The sequence below is a fragment of the Pteronotus mesoamericanus genome, unplaced genomic scaffold (assembly GCF_021234165.1).
Source record: "Pteronotus mesoamericanus isolate MK-2021 breed Mesoamerican mustached bat unplaced genomic scaffold, CSHL_Meso_final scaffold_636, whole genome shotgun sequence".
Lineage (NCBI taxonomy): Eukaryota > Metazoa > Chordata > Mammalia > Chiroptera > Mormoopidae > Pteronotus > Pteronotus mesoamericanus.
This window is the reverse complement of record NW_026555324.1, coordinates 1115119-1135807: the sequence shown is the minus strand read 5'-3', so window position 1 is coordinate 1135807 and position 20689 is coordinate 1115119. Positions and strand designations below refer to the sequence as shown.

At 48.6% G+C, this 20689-nt stretch overlaps 1 protein-coding gene across 1 annotated transcript in view; it reads left to right on the top strand.

Annotated features, from left to right (window-relative positions):
- The first annotated feature begins 4727 nt into the window (after positions 1-4727).
- Positions 4728-20689, top strand: part of C3 (complement C3) — a 30462-nt gene continuing 14500 nt past the window's right edge. The window contains exons 1-21 of the mRNA XM_054562237.1: positions 4728-4881; positions 5656-5848; positions 6353-6515; positions 6611-6681; positions 8226-8320; positions 8419-8501; positions 8588-8678; positions 8858-8960; positions 9067-9193; positions 9548-9663; positions 9763-9912; positions 10324-10533; positions 10673-10879; positions 11244-11405; positions 11767-11896; positions 12143-12214; positions 12362-12562; positions 14549-14657; positions 14929-15014; positions 19071-19213; positions 19308-19520. Coding sequence (XP_054418212.1) covers positions 4808-4881; positions 5656-5848; positions 6353-6515; positions 6611-6681; positions 8226-8320; positions 8419-8501; positions 8588-8678; positions 8858-8960; positions 9067-9193; positions 9548-9663; positions 9763-9912; positions 10324-10533; positions 10673-10879; positions 11244-11405; positions 11767-11896; positions 12143-12214; positions 12362-12562; positions 14549-14657; positions 14929-15014; positions 19071-19213; positions 19308-19520 — 2799 coding nt within the window. The 5' untranslated portion in view covers positions 4728-4807. The remainder of the gene's footprint in view (positions 4882-5655; positions 5849-6352; positions 6516-6610; positions 6682-8225; positions 8321-8418; positions 8502-8587; positions 8679-8857; positions 8961-9066; positions 9194-9547; positions 9664-9762; positions 9913-10323; positions 10534-10672; positions 10880-11243; positions 11406-11766; positions 11897-12142; positions 12215-12361; positions 12563-14548; positions 14658-14928; positions 15015-19070; positions 19214-19307; positions 19521-20689) is intronic.

The window sequence follows — 20689 nt, the reverse complement described above, 5'->3', positions numbered from 1 at the left end:
CTGTGCACACACCTGTGGACAGACTCCCAAAATGCATTTCATCCTCCCCAGCCCAACCTCGCCCTTAAAAAAAAAAAAAAAATGGGTGTTTTTTTTTTTAAAGAGAGGGCAAGGGAGGGAGAAAGAGAAACACTGATAGGCCGCCTCTCACGCTCCCAGCCCTCAACTGGAGAACCTGGTCCACAACCCAGGGGTGTGCCCTGACCAGGAATCTAATTGGCAACCCAACCCCCTGAGCGACACCAGTCAAGACCCAACCTCTCCCTTTAATTAGAGCCTCCGGACCCCTTCTGAAGCTTTGAGAAACATTCCTCAGTAGGGGCCACTGGCATAGGACATAGGGTAAAGAACCAGGCTGAGGTTAAGCCTTTTTGCAGACAGAAACAAATCTAATTGGGGCTCAGATGAATAAATAGCCCAGCCGGACAAGGAAGTGGGAAGGCACTGCAGAGTGAGGAAGTTATCTGAGCAAGGTAGAGAAGCCCAGAATAGCTTTCAAGTCCCACTGCAGCGTTGGCTGGGGCCAGCGAGAAGGCAAGAACAGCTGGCAGAAACTTAAAAACAAGCAGACGCACTTGGACTTTGTGCTGGGGACCATTGGCACCAAGGAAGAGTTTGAAGCAGGGAGGGATATGGCCATACAGGGTCAATATTTTACCCACATGCTTGCTGGGGCAGGCAGAGTCATGGCTCCCCAAAGATGTCCACATCCTAATTCCCGGGACCTGTGAATATGTTACGTAACATGACAAAAGACACTTTGCCAATACAATAGTAGAGGATCTTTGAATGGGGGCTTCTTCTGGATTATTCAGGTGGGTCCAATGTCATCACGGGTCCTTATAAGAGGGAGGCAGAAGGATCAGAGTCAGAGGATGTGATGTGATGATGGAAACAGACTGGAGTGATGTGCTTTAAAGATGAAGAAGGAGCCATGAGCCAAGGAATGCAGGCAGCTTCTAGAAGCTGGAAAAGGCAGGGAACAGATTCTCCTCTGAAGCTTCCAGATGGAACTAGCCCTGCCAATGCCTTGATTTCAGACTTCTACCCTCCAGAACTATAAGACAATGAATAGACGTTGTTTTAAGCCACCACACTTGCAGTCATTTGTTATAGCAGCACTCAAAAACACAACACAGTTTAGGAGCACAAACTCTGGAGTCCAGCTGTCTGGGTTCAAATCCCAGGTCTCACCAGCTACAGGATCTTGAGCATGTGGCCAAAGCCCTCAGTTTTTTCATTTGTAAAGTGGGGATAGAGGTAGCACCTATGGCATGTGAAATAAACTACATGAAATAGAAACAATGTTGCCAACTGAATCTTATGGAAACATTTGCCGTCAGTAGCATATACTCATGTATCATACATCATAGCTTTGTAAAGGAATACAAAGGTTTGTTTTAGGAACAAATCCTTAGTTAATGTGGTCTAGATGAACTGGAAGAGGCGAGTCTACCGGAGGGAAGCCAGGCAGCACAGGGCTGGAGAGAAGGGATGGGCTCAGAGAAACAGTCCCAGGGTTGGCGAGCGCTGGGCGCAGAGGGCCAGGGAGGGGGAGGCAGGGAGGAATTGGGCTGGGAGGCCTGTTGGGGCTGTCAGCAAGAGGAAATAGGAGCAGGTGTTAGCAAAAATATATGGTTCAAGCACACCCAGCGCTCGCTATGCGCAGGGTGTTACACTGAGCATTCTGCTTGCCTGAAGCCACCTGCTCGCCACCCCGATTTGGAGGGAGGCACCATGACAGAATGTCCAGTGTACAGATCGAGAAAAGCCTCAGAGAAGTTAAAACTAGAATCGAAACCTGCCTGCTGCTTACTCCCAGGAAGCGGGGGGGCGGGGGGGATGGCCCCTGCTGCCCAGGCCTCTGCTGAGTGTGCATGAGGTCATGGGGTGAAGGAGCCATAGGGCAGATGGATTGATTCAACCAGGTCAAGGTTACCTCTGAGTTAATGAGTAATGAGTGGGACCGGGACAGGCGGAGGGAGACCTGGCTGTGGGTCGTGGAGGGTGTAGCAAGGATCCTGTCTTGGAAGCGGGGACCGAGGGTGGGGGGACCAGAGGTGAAGGGGACTTCTTGCTGTTTCCAGGCCTGGCAATGCCTCTGTGGAGAAAGGATGGGGCTGCGGCAGGGAGAGAACTGTGCCCAGGTTGGTGTGCGTGGGAGAGGGGTGCCCGGGCTCCCCAGGCAGAAGTCCTCCCCACTTCCTTCCTCTTCTCTCCCTGCAGCCCAGCTAAGGTCAGGCAAATGACAGGAGGCCCAGTTAAATTTGAATTTCAGCTAAATAGCAGGTGCTTTATTAGTACAAACATGTCTCTGGTGGCCCCCTTACCATCTGATCAGGTGGCCTTGCCCTTCCGCCCTCCTTGCTCACATGCTGGGCTAACTGAAAGTCCCCCCACAAGCCACCTCCCCTGCCCCCTCCCTTCTGGCTTGTCTTGCCCACCATCCCCCTCCCAAACTTCACACACAACAGTAAAAAAGCATCCCTGTGCTCACCTCTATCCCTCCCAGGGGGTGCCTTGCTGCTCTTTCCCTCCATCCCTCAGGTCTAGGGGCTTTGAGGCATCTTAGCTCCTTTAATTGTCCAAACAGCAGGAACTATCATCAGTTTCATTGTTCAGATAGATTCAATGAGTTTCTGAGAAAGAAGGAACCAAGCCTTGCAGGGTGACAAAGACCAGGCACAAGGTTGTCAAAACAAGAGTCCAACCACTAAGGGCTATAAAGAAACTCAGAAATGGGGTGGAAGTTTGGGGGGAATCAGAGAAGGAAAATAAGGGCAGTACTGAGTGGTGCTGGGGGCTGGCGAATCCTGGCAGGCACTCCCACCCGGGTTTCAGAAGTTTGATCCTACTTCTGGAAAATAAGCTGGTGTTTGCACACTTTTGACTCCTCTTCTAAAGAAAGAGTGTCGCAATCACAGCACACAGAGGCCAGGTTTGTTTTGTTTCTCCGCCTCCCCCACCTCTGGGCATTGGGGCAAGGCCTGGGGGGGAGGAGGGGAGAGCGAGAACATCGTTTACAGGAACTCAAAACGAGCTGCGGTTAACCCCTTTAATGGGGCTGTGGAAACCAGTCTTCCAGGAATCAGGATTCCCTACCCATTATGCCTGACTTTATATTTCCCCTACCCCTGATGCCCAACAGTAGTGGGAATCAGACAGATGTACTTTAAAATGGCAGAGGCAATAATTCACAGCTTTGCCAACTTGCTCTCGTGAGAAGGGGGCATTGCAGTGGGGAAATAGACAGTTTCCTGCAAGGCTGGCAATTACGTATGTAAATCAACACAGCTGTTTTGTTGTGTTGTGTTTTGTTTTTGTTGTGTTTCACAGGTGAATTACTCCACCTGTGAAGTAATTCAGCCTCTATCTAGTAAGATTACCAATGCATAGAGACTGCGGATAATCTTTTCTTACTGTAACAAGCCTGTGAAGTGGGAAGTGTGATAACTCCATTTTACACGGGGAACTGGAGCTCCACACCACTCAAAAGAGTCAGAAAGGGAAAGTGAGGCAGGCTCGTAACTCACTGGCAAGCACTTGGTGTGTAAGCATGAAAGTCCATCCACCTGTAGGAGGTCAGTGACATTCACCCAATGTAACAGGATTAAGTCCTTAAAGAACAAGGAAGTTCTCTGGGCACTGGCAATCAACAGCCTTTAATTGTCTCAAGAAGCAGGGCGTGACTCAGGGAGCCCAGGAAGAATAGTACGTAGAGCATGCTAGTATTTGTTTCTACAACATGTAAACATTTGCAAGCACAGACAATATCTCTGGAAATAAAAACATGATACTTCATTACATGGTCATGTCTGGGACCTGGATGGCTGGTAACAGGCCCAGGAGGAAAATCACCTTTTCCCTATATATCTATTTGTACTTTTTAGATGTTAAATCATATGAATATATTACCTATTTACATAAAAATTAAATATGATTTTAATAATAATATCCTAAGAGGATGTTGATGTAAGTCAGATACAAAAGCTAACAAGGGGGATTTTCCTCAAAGATGACTTTTTAAACCATCATAACCCTTCAGGCATCCCGACAAGGGTAGGTGAAGGGAGCTCCAGGCTCCTGCTGCCCTAGGAAACATGCTCACCTGGACAGCGGGCTCCTATGCATACTTTAGAGCCCAGGTGAAATGTCCCCTCCTCCAAGGAGCCTTCTCTGACCCTCCAAGAAGCAGAGTTCTCCGCTTGAGATAACACTCCACGAGGGTAAGTTTTCTGTGCTGAACCCTGTCCCCCGCCCCTACCCCAGCATCGAAGACTCCGGAAGTAGCACTCTAACAGCCAGCATAGAGATGGATTCGTAGAAGGGTTTGGTTAATAAATACATGGACGAAACTAGACTGGGGGCCAGGCCCAGATATCTAAGGTCAGTGGCGGGGGGTAAGGAGGGCAGGGGGGCGGCAGGGGAGTCTCTGGCCCTCAGTGATCCCTCACTACGAAGAGGGTGTAAGAGGGAGAAGGTGCAACAGGGAGAGGGGCCCTGTTCACTGGCTGGCCTGGCCCCTGAGGGAGGCCCTCAGGGCAGTGGGCAGTTGTCTTCACATTGGAGGAGAACATGTCCTCAGGTTACTTGCCCCAGGAAATGCTGGCCCAGGGAACTCAGGAAAGTGTATTGGGAAATCAGGGGCAGCCCCAGAGAGGGGAGAGGCCACAGGGAGCAGAGGGCTGGGCTGAGTGTGGAAAAGGCGGGAGCCAGATAAAAGGAGGCCTCCAACCGCCTTTGCTCAGTCCTCCCTGCCCTCTCCTTCTGTCCCTCAGTCCCTCTGTCCCTCCACTATCCCTGTACCATGGGGCCTACCTCAGGTCCCAGCCTGCTGCTCCTGCTGCTGACCAGCCTCCCCCTGGCCCTGGGGGACCCCATGTGAGTAGTCAATATCCCCACTCCAAACAAAAGGACTTCTGAGGTGGGCATTCGTGGGTTCAGGTCCTTGTAGAATTCAGGTGCATTTGCGTGTCTGGGGAAAAGGAGTTAGTGGGTTGGAATGTTGGTAAACGGGCATTGTCTGTGACTTAGAAACGGGCACTGTCTATGACTTACGGGCTGGGTGTTTGTGGAATTTAGACATTGTGAAGTGGGAGCGGACATTTATAACCCTGGGGATCTGTAGGTTTATGGTGCACGTGGTGTTTGGTGATTCTGGGGACGGATTGATTTGGACTTGACAGGGTTTGGGAGTCGGCATTTTCAGGATTTCCGGGTTTCGGTATTTGGGGAGACGGTGGGTTTCTGTCGCCTGGGGTGGAGTGAGGGGTGGATTGGTTGTATATATAGGCCTGAGGTGCTAGAGGTTTAGGCGGAGGCTTGGGTGTTCAAGGATTTGCGATCTAAAGGTTTGGTATTTTAATTTGTGTATGTATCCTGTGCAGCCCTGAGGTTCTGTGTGTTTAGAGACTTGGGGTTTAAAGATTTAGAGAGAAGGGCTTCAGGAGTATGTTTGTGGGTTCCCCGGTTGTGGGTTTGGAAGTCTAGGGAATTGGGGGCCTTGCTGGGGGTCTGGTTTTGAGGTTCAGGGGCTGATGGGACCTGCAGCCCCTGAGCCATGGCCAGCCACTGGATCTCCTCCAGGACGAGGGACTGGGGCAGAACGCTGACCTGGCGAGGTCCCTGGGATGACCCCCAGCACTTCTCTGGCAGGTACACCATGATCACCCCCAACATCCTGCGGCTGGAGAACGAGGAGACAGTGGTGCTGGAGGCCCACGATGAGCAAGGGGATGTTCCTGTAACAGTCACCGTGTATGACTTCCCGGCCAAGAAGCAGGTGCTGTTCAGCGAGAAAACCACGCTGACCGGTGCCAGCGGCTACCTGGGCAACGTCACCATCAAGGTGGGTGCACACTGGAGCCCGGCCCTGGTGACGCCCAGCTCCTCTCTGGACCTCCTCCGCATTGGAGCCCCTCCCCTTATGAGTCCCTTCTCTTCCTCAGCCCCTTCCCCTCTTTGAGTATCTTCCCCATTTGGGCCCCTCCTTTTATTGGCCCCACCTTCTGAGCCCTCCCCCGACTCAGCCCCTTCCCTTCCAAGCCTGAGCATCTCTGCGCCCCCTCCTTCCTGGGCCCTTTCCCCTCTAAGCCCTCTCTTCCTTCAGAGCCCCTCTCCTCTCTGAGTCGCCTCCTCTCTGGCCCCTTGTCTCTCTCTTGCCCTTGCCCCTTCTCTGAGTAACCCGCTGCCCCCCGCCCCGCCAACCTGGGCCAACGGGACAGTCCAGGAGTGATAAGCGGGGCTTGTTGTAATGAGGGGCAGATGTGGACCCAGCCCAAGACCTAGAGGCTGGACAGTGGGCAAGGGGCCCTGGAGCAGACCCTCGCTAATGCCCTGGTCCATGCCCTAGATCCCAGCCAACAATGAGTTAAGAGCACTGAAGGGGAAGAAGTTTGTGATTGTCCATGCGTCCTTCAAGAACATTCCAGTGGAGAAAGAAGTGCTAGTTAGCCTTCAGAGCGGGTACCTGTTTATCCAGACAGACAAGACCATCTACACCCCAGGCTCCACGGGTAAGGGGCTGGTAGGTGGCTCAGTGGCCAGGCCTGGGTCATTGGGAGGGGAAGAGCCTCACTGAGCTGTCCCTTTCTCTCCCACCACCTCCCAGTCTTCTATCGAATCTTCACCGTTGACCACAAACTGCTGCCCGTGGGCCGGACGGTTATCATCAACATTGAGGTATGAACCACATACCTCACCTGGGGCAAAGACTCAGGGAGAGACAAAGAGAATATGAGACAGAGAAAGAGACACTGGAAAAGTCACAGCAGCAGAAACCCAAAAGCAAAGAAATACATAGCTGCACAAACACAGAGGTCTCGAGATGGGCAGGGACCCGGGGAGATGGCATAGAGCAATGCTTGTACCCTGGATCCCGGCTCCAGATACACCCCTGGTCCTTGGGACTCTGGCCAGGTCACACACCTTCCTGAGCCTCAGTTTTCCCCATCCGAAGAATGGGATAATAATGTAAATCTATGTAGTAGTCTGTTCCGCCTACTGCAGCCGAAGGCGCCTGTGAGCACCTGAGTCAGGTCCATCCCCGCCTCTACCCACCGCCTTCCAAGGGCTCCCACTGCCCTCCAGATAAAAGCCCAAGTCCTCCTGTGGCCTACAAGGCTCTGAATGACCTGATCCCATCTCCTTCCTGCCCTCACCTCCTCCCTCTCGCCCCCTCACTCACTCAGCACCTCCAACTGCATGGCTCTCCTGGCTGTTCCTCCGACACACGAGACACGGTCCTGCCCCAGGGTCTTTGCACTGATTGTTCCCTCTGCTCAGAAAACTCTCTCCTTCCAAATAGCCACACCACTTGCCCCTCATCTCCTTGGACATTTTGCTTAAATGTCACCAATACTCCAGCTTTGCAGTGAGGCTTCTCTGAGCACCCTGTAAAATTGCAACCTGCTCCCCTCCACACATAAACTCCACTCTCCTCCCTCCCTGCTATCCTTCAGGCATCGTATAAATTGGATTTATTTATTCATTATTTGCCGCCTCCACCAACCTCTGTGGAACCGAAATTCCCCTACAGAAGGGAGTTGTTAATGTGTTTGTTCAGAGCCTTATTTCCTGAGTTCAACAAAGTGCTTGTCATGTGGTGAGACATAAGAAAAAGGGACTGGAAGAAAGGAGGCAGGGAGGGAGAACAGACAGAGGAAGTGAATTGTCGCCTGCGCCAACAGGAGCGATTAGCTAGTTACCCCAGTTGCCCAGAGAAGCCAGAAAACCAGATTTTTGTGTGATGTCTCCTGATGTTTAACTGTTGGCAAAAAAAAAAAAAGAAAAAGAAAGAAAGAGAGAATATGTGTACATGAAATTGCTATTTTTGTAGATCAAAATGTGGAGTGTAGGCAATTATGTATGGCTTAGCACAAATCAAATGCCTAGCCTAGTGTCCTGCGCATAAGTAGGTAATAAATTCTAGTGATTCTTAATAATCAGAGGGACACTCATAATAATGAACTCCTGATTACATGAACTACATTCCAAGCCAGTGATGTAGTGGCTATATTTATCTCAGAGAGGTTAAGTAACCTGCCCAATGTCACACAGCTTGTAGGTGACACAGTGGGATTTGAGCCCAGGCTGATGAACTCAGATCCACGTTCTTAGCCACTGCTTCTGCAGACGTGACACAGAGAGTGTAAGGCGCAGAGGGAGGAGAGCTGAGAGGCTAAGCCTAGTCTCTGAAAAGCCATATCCCCCCTTTCTGTCTACAGACCCCCGATGGCATTCTTGTTAAACGGGATACCCGGTCTTCTCTAAACCCACTTGGCATCTTGCCCTTGTCTTGGAATATCCCAGAGCTGGTCAAGTATGTCAGGCTGTCTTGTGGGGGGGGCTCCCCTGTCCCAGAAGAAGGAGTGGGGGGCTTCCAGGTGTGGTCAGACCATTCACCTGCCTTCCCCACAGCATGGGGCAATGGAAGATACGGGTCCACTATGAAGATTCACCACAGCAGGTCTTCTCCACTGAGTTTGAAGTGAAGGAATATGGTAAGAGAAGGAGGAAGCCAGGGTGTGGGGCCCCATAATGCTGGGCCCAGTACTGGGCCTCCCACCAGTGCCCTCTCTCTTCCTAGTGCTGCCCAGTTTTGAGGTCCAAGTGGAGCCTACAGAGAAGTTCTACTACATTGATGACCCAAAGGGCCTGGAAGTCACCATTACGGCCAGGTGAGGGGCCAGATGGGGACCAGGTGAGGGGCCAGGTGAGGACGAGGTGAAGGATTAGGTGAGGGCCAGGTGAGGTGAGGGGCTGGAGATTCAGGGTTCTCATCATGGCCAGTGGAATTTTGGGGGAAGGGACTCAGCTTTTCAGGAGAGGAGGCTATCATGCTCTCCTCATTGTACAGGTTCTTGTATGGGAAGAATGTGGATGGAACAGCCTTTGTCATCTTTGGGGTCCAGGATGGAGACCAGAGGATTCCAGTGTCCCAGTCACTTTCCCGTGTTGTGGTACCTGCTAGAGGCCCCCGAGCTCCATCCACTCAGACCCCCTCCCTCTCTGAACCCCCTCCCACCTGAGCCCCTCCCGTCTCTGAGCCTTCATTTCCTACCCCAGATCGAAGATGGCATTGGGGAGGCTGTGCTGAAGCGAGAGGTCCTGCTGGACGGGGTGCTGCCTTCCCGCGAGGACGCCCTAGTGGGAAAGTCATTGTACGTGTCCGTCACTGTCATCCTGCACTCAGGTGAGGCCTGGGCTGAGGGTGAAGGCTCAGTACCACCACACAGTCCAACCTGAGGGGGGAGGCCCGGCTGAGGGAAGAAGCACAGTCTGAGGAGGAGGCCCAGAACGAAGGTGGGGTCCATTCTGAGGTGTAAAACCCAGTCTGATGGGGGAGGCCCAGTGAGAGGGAGGAGGCTCTCACCGAAGGTTCAGACTCTGTCTGAGGGAGGTGGGCCAGCATGAAAGTGGGATCAGTCTGATGGGGAAGCCCCGTCTGAGGAGGGAGGTCCAGTATGAAGGCAGGGTCCAATCTGAGGGGGGAGGCCTGGTCCTGAGGGGTAGCCCAGGGGCCCACCCTCACAGCTGACCCCCTCAGGCAGCGACATGGTGGAGGCAGAGCGCAGTGGGATCCCCATCGTGACCTCCCCCTACCAGATCCACTTTACCAAGACGCCTAGGTTCTTCAAACCTGCCATGCCCTTCGACCTCATGGTGAGACCCAGGGCAGGGTTACACTTCCCCACCCCCTCCTGAGCGCTGGCCACACTGCTGGGTTTGCTGAACCCCCTCCACCTACCCCTGCACCCGCAGGTGTTTGTGACGAACCCCGATGGCTCCCCTGCCCGCCGCGTCCCCGTGGGAGCTCAGGACTATGCCCAAGCGCAGTCTCTAACCCAAGATGATGGCGTGGCTAAGCTAACCATCAACACAGTCAAGAGCCAGCAGCCCCTGTCTATCACTGTGAGTCTGCACCAATCTCAGGACCCCATACCAGGGAAACAGAGGACTTAATTGTACAGCGGGGCCCTAATGTTTGTACAAAGGGACCTTGTCAGGTTTACAGCAGGGCCCTTTCAATAGCATAAATGGGCCTTGCCATTCACACAGAGATGTTTCATTGGCATAGAGGCGTTGTTGTCTGCACAGTGGGGTCCTGCCATCTGCAGAGATGTCTTACAAGGACCCTTGTAATGACTTTGGATCCACCTGGACAATCCGAAATAGTCTCCCCATGTCCAGATCCTTAACTCAATCCCATCTGCAAAGTCCTCTTGTCGTGTAAGGTACCATATTCTCAGGTACCATACTGGGCATTAGGACATGGTCGGTCACCTCCATTAGGCCAACATGCAGCCCTCTCTCCCTTCTCAGGTGCGTACAATGAAGGAGGGCCTCCCAAGAGAACGACAGGCCACCAATAAAATGCAGGCTCTACCCTATACTACCATGGGCAACTCCAACAACTACCTGCACCTCTCCGTGCCCCGTGTGGAGCTCCAGCCAGGGGACACGCTCAATGTCAACTTTCACCTGCGAATGGACCCTGGCCAGGACGCCAAGATCCGATACTATACCTACCTGGTCCGTGGCTTCCTAGAACCCCCACCCCGCCCGCCCCTACTCCCGCCATTTCTCCAGCATCCCAGATCCTCCCTGCCTCCCAGATCCCCCCAACCCTCCCTCCCACCTTCCCAATCCTCATGCCAACCTGTCCCCCCAGATCATGAACAAGGGGAAGCTGTTGAGGGTGGGACGCCAGGAGCGACAGGCCGGCCAGGACCTGGTGGTGCTGCCTCTGACCATCACAGAAGACTTTATTCCTTCCTTTCGCCTGGTGGCCTATTACACGCTGATTGGCACCAATGGCCAGAGGGAGGTGGTAGCCGATTCTGTGTGGATAGATGTCAAGGACTCGTGTGTGGGCAAGGTGAGCATCGCTGAGTCTTTCTGTGCCCATCTTAGGACTCTCTGCCTGGCCATCGCTTTCTCTGTGTCTACCTCTCTCCACCCTTCTGAATCCATTTCTCTCCACTGTTCATAGAATTCCTGCTTCTCTCTTCTTTTCTCCATCTCATTTTCTTTCCTGTTTCAGTCTCGGCAGCTCTCTTGCTTCCAGTTTTCTCTTTTCTTGACTTTCTACCTGACGCCGGTTCTGCTCATCTCCCTTCTTCTCTCTGTCTCCACCTGTCTCTCCTTCCAGACCAGACTAGGACCCCCTCTGTCCTTGACCAACCAAGGCTGTGGCCTTGCTGGGCTGACTTCTCCCTCCTGTCTCTCTGACCTCCTCACAGCTGGTAGTGAAAAATGCCCTGAAGGACGGAACACAGCAGCACCTCCCTGGACAACAGATATCACTCAAGATCGAGGGTAACCAGGGGGCTCGAGTAGGGCTGGTGGCAGTGGACAAGGGCGTGTTTGTGCTGAATAAGAAGAACAGGTTGACTCAGAGTAAGGTATGCCCCCATGTCACTGAGGTTGGGTCAAAGATTGGGTGAAATGGCTTTGGGTGTAGGTGGGAATGGTGCTGGGGAGAACCAATGATGTGGAGTTGAATGTAGATTGAGTGTAGAGGTCAAAATGGATGCAGACATGGGGGTGGGTTGCAGCTTAAGTTGCAGATAGAAATGTGGATGGACATGGGTGTAAATGGGCCCAGCTCTGAGTCCATCAGCAGCGCACTCTGGATCATCTGCTGCGGAGTGTCTGGGAACTGGAATGAGGACAGCGATGAGGTTGGGTGGATGTGTTGGCGACTTGACGCAGGCACTGCTTGCCTGGCCTCAGCCTGCCCTGGACCCCCTCCCCGCCCCGCAGATCTGGGACACAGTGGAGAAGGCAGACATTGGCTGTACTCCGGGCAGTGGAAAGAACTATGCAGGTGTCTTTACGGATGCAGGGCTGGCCTTCAAGACCAACAAAAACCTGGAGACAGAGAAGAGGTCAGGTGAGTAGTCGGCCGGTGGACATCCAGAGAGGGGCAGCACTTCTACCTCCCAGATGGGATCAGAGGACTGTGGGTTCAAGTGCTGCCTCCACCGCCAACTAGCAAATCACTTTCCTCTCCAAGCTGCAGTTTCTTCATCTGTGAAATGGGAGCAATAACACTCCTACCTCTTGGCTACTGTGAGGAGTAAACCAAGGACAGGCAGTCAGTGCTTAATCCATCTTGTTCCATCCCCCTGCCCCTCAGATACTGAGTGCCCAAAACCAGCCACCCGGCGCCGCCGCTCCGTGCAGCTCATGGAGAAGAGGATGGGCAAAGGTGGGAGCCCTCGTCTACCTCTTTTGCCCTTACATCTTGTCCATTGAAATCCCAGCAAAGCGGGAGGAGCGGAGGGCCTGGACGCAGGGTAGGTCTCCCCGCTCAGTGGCCCAGCAGAGGGCGTGAACAGGGTATGTGCTCTCACAGCGGGTGAGTACCAGAGCAAGGAGCTGCGCAAATGCTGTGAGGACGGCATGCGGGAGAACCTCATGAAGTACACGTGCCAGCGCAGGGTGCAGTTCATCCTCCACGACAAGGCCTGCGTGGACGCCTTCCTGGACTGCTGCAACTACATCACCCAGCAGCGGCTCCAGCTTGAGCGGGACGAGACACTGGGGCTGGCTAGGAGTGAGTCCTGGCGGGGAGTGGGCAGCCCTGTCTGAGGGGGCGGGGGTGCCTGTCCCTGGGGACTGGAAAGTGTGTCCATCAACCTGGGTTCCAAGAGCAAGAGCAAGTGTGAGTGGCTTGGGAAATTATGTTATCCGTTACAGGATGAAAAGGAAGAAAAAAGAATGCCTTTGCGTAAAACCTAAGGAAGACTGGGAAACTTACAGGGGCAGGCTGGCAGACCCATGCAAAAATAATTACCCTTTTGTCTTTAAACAGCCTTTACCTTACAGACAAACTGTTGTGCAGATTTAAAACCATTTCCCCCCTTGAACGGTTGGGTGCCCCCACAGTTCAGAGTAGTTTAGTATGGATTTTCTGGAAGCAAAGATATCCTCCTAAAAACCACAACACAATGATCAGAATTAGGACATTAATGTTGATTTGTTTCCAGCACTGATTCACAGAGCCCACTCAAATTTGGCCACCTTGTTTAGGTCCTCTCTAGGAAGAGAGTGTAGCTCAGAATCACAAACTGCAGCTGTGCATCTGGCCATGGCCCTTTAGCCTCCTCCTGTCTGTCCAACCCCCCACAGATCTTCAGTCTTTCTGTGACTCTCATGTCCTTGACATATAGGACATTTACAAGCCAGATAATTTGAAGATTGTCTAGCAATTTGGGTCTTTCTGATGTTTCTTCATGATCACATTTAGGTTTTACATTTTGGGCAGAACTGTCATAGAAGAGATATTGCGTTGTCCTCGGAGTCTCATATCAGGAGGCACATGACATTGATCTGTCCCATTATTGGCAATGAGAACCTTGAGCACTTGATTAAGATGGTGTCCGCCATGTGTCTCCATTGTAAAGTGCCTCTTTATTCCTTTTTAGCTATGTTTTTTTGAACTTTTAAAATTTAAGTCAAGAGAGATTTTCCCAAAGATCAATTTTCACTTAGCCTTTAAGAAAACAGATATGGATGGATGTCTTATATAGTAACACATGATTTTTGTGTAATCTATACTTTTGGGGGGCGGGGCTTAGAAATTAACAGCCACCTCTCTAGGGCAACTGTTGCCAAAGTGAACAAATATTTCTAAATTCTTTTAGCTGGAAAGCCAGCCCCCTCTTCATCCCTCCACCCCCAAAAGACACAAAGATTCCCAACACGCATGAGCGAAGGACTCTACCTTCAATCTCTTTGCCAATTATAATAACAAGGCATGTGGCTTTTTACCCAGTGACAGAGACTTTCTTTTGCAAAGAGGAGATAAGGCTACTGAGGAATGAGACAAAATTCTGACCTACTGGGAGATGGTTTACATGCACATGGGGATCTATTTTTTAGTCAGTTGGCGGTAAAGCAGAGGATTGCTTAAATGTTCGTACCCCCAAAGGCACTTGGATGGAATAGTCCAGAGCATGGATGAATTTGGGCATGTATGGGATTCCACCTACTCTGTTGTTAGACAGACTCAGAGCCAAATTAAAATCTGTCCATCGTTTTTGAGGAGAGCCCAGCCAGGGGTGAACACTATTCCTGCCCAGCTTTGTTTCCTTGTTGATGGCGTCCAGCTGGCTGCACAGGCCGCCGCCTCTCAATCAGGTCGGGAATCTCCCCGCTCACCTGGCTGCTCTCAGGACCAATGCAGCTTCGGATGCAGCAGGCACATTGCCTGGGGTCAGGATGCTTTTTTTTTTTTTTATGACTCCCTTAGAAGCATCCACAAATGCTTTCATTTCTTTAGAAATCAGGGGAGATGAATATAAGCAGCCTGGATTATTTTTGCATTTATACCAACATAGTTGTAAAATATGACTTTTAATATTTTTATGGAGGCAGGAGCCCTCAAAGACAAACGTGCCTGGGCTCTTCCTAAAGTCATCACATGGCCATGGTATGTTTCGCTGCTAGGAACTCCTCCACGGCTGTAGAGATGAATATCTAACGGGAGAGCAGGGGATGTGCATCTGTTCTAAACCCAGATTGTTCCCCACCTTCCCAGGTGACCTAGATGAGGATATCATTCCGGAGGAAGACATCATTTCTCGAAGCCAGTTCCCTGAGAGTTGGTTGTGGACCATCGATGAGTTAAAGGAGCCAGAGAAAAATGGGTAAGGCTGGGAAACTCTCCATTTCAACACACCCCAGGCCAGTTTCTACCAATACCCTAGACCAGACCATGTAATTTGCATGTATCCCAACTGCTGCTCTTTTTTGAAATCACAGTGGAACCCCACAACCCAACCTGGAAAAACCCAAGTGTTGAACTACCTCCATGTGCCCTCCCCTGTTCCCCTCCAACCTGTTCCTTGGGGCTTCTTCATACCCTCTCTCCCCCTCCACCACATGTTCTCCTGATGCCCCTATTTCTCCTCCATCTAGAGTCTCCACGAAGATCATGAAGGTGTTTTTGAAAGACTCCATCACCACCTGGGAGATTCAGGCTGTGAGCTTATCTGACAAGAAAGGTAAGAGACAGTGGCTTCTCAGAAGGCAGGCCCCCGGGGTGCCTGGGCATTTTCTCCTTCTCATCCATCCCAAAGAGCCTCTGCTTCTTGGTGGCTGACACTCTGTCCCCCAGTTACTGGGTGGGAGGGGCGCATCAGAGTCTAGACCGTGGGTGCCCGTGCTTTTTATTTTTTGAATTGATTCAGTTTTTGAAGCCGTTTTAGTTTCACAGCAAAACTGAACAGAAAGTGCAGAGATTTCCTATATACTCTCTACCCCCCACTCCACACACAGCCTCCCCCCCGACCCCATCAACATCCCCCACCAGAGTACTGCATTCATTATCATCAATCATGGTCACCCCAGGTTCGTAGTTGACATTAGGGTTCACTCTTGGTGTTGCACGTTCTGTGGGATTGGTTGAAAGCACTATGACCTGAGTCCACCGTTGTAGTATTGTACAGAATAATTCGCAACCACAGCAGCTTTTAAGGAGGTGATGTTGACATGATAGTGGGTAAAGTGATTAAGAAAAAAAGGAAGCAAGATGAAAACGGGGAATGAAACATCTGTGGTCAGATTGCGAAACATGACAAACAGGTGTACCTGTCCCTGGCCACCCACTGCTGGAGTGAGACCCTGAGGAGCTCTAGCTCAGTGTGGGTAGTTTACAGCAGGGCCGGGAACTGGGTGAGGAAAACAAGGCACTGACTTTTAGTGCAAAGTATAGGTGGGCGCCGAAAAACTTCGTCACCAAGACAAGTAATATTGCGCTGCGATAGTGTTTTAAAAATGAATGTGAATGCAAAAAAAAAAAAAAAAACAATCCATGATGAACAAAATACCAAATTTTAAATGGAGACCAGAGCATGCAAAGCCATACTGGAGTTTGAGGCAAGAGGAAAAATGTGTGACCTGTATGCATGTTCTATGTATATTTTAAAGGTTAACTTTTTCCCCAAATTATTAAATGTGTCAAAAAATATTGAAACATTAAAAAGCAGGTGTATTAAAACTCACAATATTAAGTGTAAATATTTTATTTATACCAGAGCCAGAATTCACTATACTGTGTTATCATTTTGTTTAGTTATAATGTATAATAAATTATACTTTACTATCATTTTACCTTCCTGGCTTCAAGATCTTTCCAAATTTGCTTCTTTGTTTTTAATTGAAGGAACTGAAATTTTCTGGCTATTTCTCTTGAACAAGCGATGATCTCAGAGGAAACCATTTATACACAGGCACACAGTTTTCCTTTTGCCCGAGACTCCAGTACAACCTGGCATGGGCCACTGGATGGCCTTAGTCAAGTTACTCAACCTCTCTATGCTCCTCCACAAAATGGGCATGATAGAAACAGTACCTACTCAAAGCATTGTCGAGAGGATTGTTATGAGCTAATTCATGTAAAGCCCTATTAGTGCCTGGCACATGAATGTTCAATGAGTCTGAGCTATTATTACTATTGGAATTGAACTTATTTTAGCTATGACATGGTAAATGCCTTTCCACAATATATAGATACTTCCTTAAATAATACAAATCATACATGAGAAGTTATTCTTTCTTTAGTAACAATGTTTTATTTTTATTTTTATTGTCTTTTTTTGAGGGGGGGGGAGAGAGAGAGAGAAACGGACTTGTTGTTCCACTTCTTTATGCATTCATTGGCTGATTCTGTATGTGCCCTGACTATGGATCAAACCTGCAACCTTGGAGGAGCTTCAGGACAATGCTCTAACCAACTGAGCTACCTGGCCAGGGCCTTAACAGAATTTTTTAAAATTTATTTTTCTTTTATTGATTCTAGAGAGAGGGGAAGTGAGGAGGAAAGAAACAGAGAGAATTTTCAATGCAAGAGAGAAACATCAACTGGTTGCCTCCTGCATACACCCCACCTGGGGACCAAACCCACAATCCAGGCATATGCCCTGATGGGGAATCGAACCCTTGACCTTTTGATTTGCAGGATCCCCAACCAACTGAGTCACACTGGCCAGGGCCTTAACAGATTTTTAAAACAATTTTAGGTTTACAGAAACAATTGAGCAATAAGTATGGAATTGCCTCATTTCCTCAGTTCCCCTTTTTTAATGTCTTGTATTTTGAGTGGTATATTTCTTACAATTGATGGGCCACTATTGATACAGTCTTATTAACTGAAGTCAGCATTGACATCAGGATTAATGCTCCGAACTGAACAATCTAGGACTTTGGACAAATGTATAATGAAATGTATTCACTAGTATGGTATCACACAAAATAATTGTTTCACTGCCTTAAAAATGAAATGAATTGTGTGTCAGAAGTCATTCTTTTTCCTGTTCTCTTTTCATCCTTTCATCTCATGCACGGAGAAAAGCTAAGTCCAGTGCAAAGGTGCCTTCACCTCCTCTCCAATTCTTGTTTAACTCCTTTTTTTTTTTTTTTTTAAACAAAGAGAGAGCAAGTGGTCTAGCATTCTTCAGGTAACGTGGACTAGCCAGCATTTAACAAAACGTTTTGTTTTCCTTGAGGTAGGCTCCTACTTATAGCACAAAAAGCTGCTTTCTCAAATGCCATAGTGATACCAAAATAAATTTGAGCCCTGGCTCAGTGGATCGAGCCCCAGCTTGCAAACCAAAGGGTCACTGGTTCGATTCCCAGTCAGGGCATATTCTTGGGTTACGGGCTAGGTCCCTAGTAGGGGGTGTGCAAGAGGCAATCACACATTGACAGTTCTCTCCCTCTCTTTCTCCCTCCCTTCCCCGCTCTCTAAAAATAAATAAAATCTTTTAAAAAATAAATAAATTTGAGTTTAATAATGTCAGAACAAACAGTAGGTAAACAATAGCTCCAGTGACTACAGCAGACACCTCGAGGGCAATGATTAAATTACTGTAGGTTGGGAAGTAAGGATTTTGTTCAAGCTTCTGATTTTTTTTTTTTTTTGCAATCGAAAAAGAGCAAAAAAAATTACATTTTAATGAATTTATTAGTATAACATTTTTTTATGTGATAGTGTTTTTGCAAATTTTGCTTGTATGAACACTTTGCTGGACTTTTATCTAGTCACAAGTAATGATTGCGGCGAAGGTTATTTTTTCTGTGTAGACTTGTGATGCCCATTGAAGATATGATGTGGGCCGTGTGTGTCATTTTACATTTTCTGGTGGCCCCATGAAAAAGGAGCAGGTGAAATCAATTTCAGGAATATATTTTATTTTACCCAAATATACCCAAAGTATTATCATTTCCACATTTTGTAAAAGTTTGCAAAACCACCATTACTCTAATAATAATGTTACAATGATAAATCCATTAATATTTAAGAATAACCTATTAAGATATCAGAATTTTTAATGTTTTATCTTACTTCTATTTGTACTAAGCCTTCAAAATCTGGAATGCATTTTATACTTAGAGTACATCTCAATTAGGATGCAAGCTTTTCATTGGAAACACGATCTGTATTTTAGGATTTATAAAATTTGCAGTTGAAAAGTAGATTGGCATAACCAGGTTGTTCCAAAAATACTTAAAAAAATTTTCCATCACTGACTCAAACATCATTTTTCAAATTGAGATATAATTTACATGCCATAAAAGTCACCCTTGGAAAGCATATGATTTTAGTGGTTTTTAGTATATTCATAAGCACTGGTTTTGAAGTTTAAGTCTGAGTTAACTAAATGAAATAAAAGTAAAAGGCCAGTTCCCACTCGAGCTAGCCATACTTCAAGTGCCTGGTGACTGCATGGGGCTTGGGGCAGCCATTTTGGGGTGCACAGATGTGAACCCTTCAGTTAGACTGGCTTTTTCTCCTCCTCCACATCTACCTACGAGTAAAATGACAAAGACATCACTAAATCATGGTAACTCCCAGCAGCCACCATCACCTGAAATTCATCACAATTAACATTGTTCAGTCTATGGGTTTCTGCAAAGACAGGCTGAGCCCGGGACAGCCCCCATGGTCAGGGGTAGGCCCTGAGACCCTGGGAGGGGTAGGAACTTGGAGCTGAACTTGGACCCTGCCCACCTGGCCCACCCCCTACCCCTGACACTCATGTTCTGTTCCCCCTGAGCAGGGATCTGCGTGGCTGACCCCTATGAGGTGACAGTGGTGCAAGATTTCTTCATCGACCTGCGGCTGCCCTACTCTGTCGTGCGTAACGAGCAGGTGGAGATCCGAGCCGTCCTCTACAACTACCGGGAGACAGATACCCTCAAGGTGGGTCCTTAGAGCAGCTGAGGCATGAAGAAAGGCTTGGGGGTTGGGGGGGACAATGGCACATGCCTCTGGCCCGATGCTGTCTCCCTGGCAGGTGAGAATAGAACTGCTCTACAATCCAGCCTTCTGCAGCATGGCCACTGCCAAGAGACGTCACCAGCAGATCGTAAACATCCCTCCCAAGTCCTCGCTGGCTGTGCCTTATGTCATTGTGCCCCTGAAGATTGGCCTGCAGGAAGTGGAGGTCAAGGCCACTGTCTATAAGTTCTTCATCAGTGATGGTGTCAAGAAGACCCTGAAGGTCGTGGTGAGTCCTTGGGGTACCTGCTGCCTCTTGTCCTTCAGGAAAGACTCTTGCTCTCCTCATGCTGTCAACTCAGTTTGGAGCCCCAGGCTCTGAGACACTAATCATGTCCAATGTCCGCCTTAGGGAAGTCAGGAGTCCTAGAAATTTGAAAGCAGGGCCACCATTAGGGTGAGGCAAGTGAGTGAGACTTTCTTCTTGGGCCTGAAGTTTTAAGGGGGTGCCAAAAACCTCAGCAATAAAGACAAATATATTTTTTCATTAAAATACATTTTAATATCAAATATGATATTTTGTAAACATTTCAGTAAATAAGTTTTGACTTTTAAAATTTGGGGGAAACATACTTCACTAACCAAAATTAATAAACCAGTAATATATGATGTGAGAACATAGGAAAGTTCTATTTTTGCCTGTGATTTTTAGCCTTAAAATATACATTAACAGTTCTATTTTCTACTCTTTCCCACAGTGTGGAACACTTTCAAATGTAATGAGATAGAATCATCAATAAAAAGCTTTTATCATCTTTTATTGATATTTTAAAGCACACAAGATCATAAACAAGACCACTAATATCTTAATGCAGTAGTTTAACAAATCAAAATTAATGCCAAAAATATCTGTGATGAACAAAATAGCAAAATTTTAAGTAGAGGCAGAATCTGACAGTGTCCAGCCAAGTTGTGTTGGAGCTGGGAGTAAAAGGAAAACTGAATGCCTCCACACACGTGCCTGTGGGTTTTTTATGGTTAATTTTTCCCCAGATTGTTAAAGTAGTTGAAAAAAAATCTTGAATCGTTGAAAAGCAAATGTGCTAACATTGACAGTGTGATTTTATGTTGAAATGTTTTATTCATATCCAAACCATAATTTGTTATCATTTTTCTTTCCTGGCTTTAAGGGAAGCAAACTCATATTTTTTTCAATTACGTCGATGTTCTGGAACAACAGTATCATAAAAAATACATTCAAATATATATTTAGAGGCCTAACATTTTTTTCTTTTGCCTTGGCCCCAATATGGCCCAGCATAATCTCCGGTGGGAAAGAAAACCCAGTAGCGCCGGAACCTCCATGGCCAGCTCTTTCCAATTCTGTACTCACTGACACTAGTGGCTTGAAATCCATCACAGTGGGGATATTTACACCAAGGAAATTGGCAACACTAC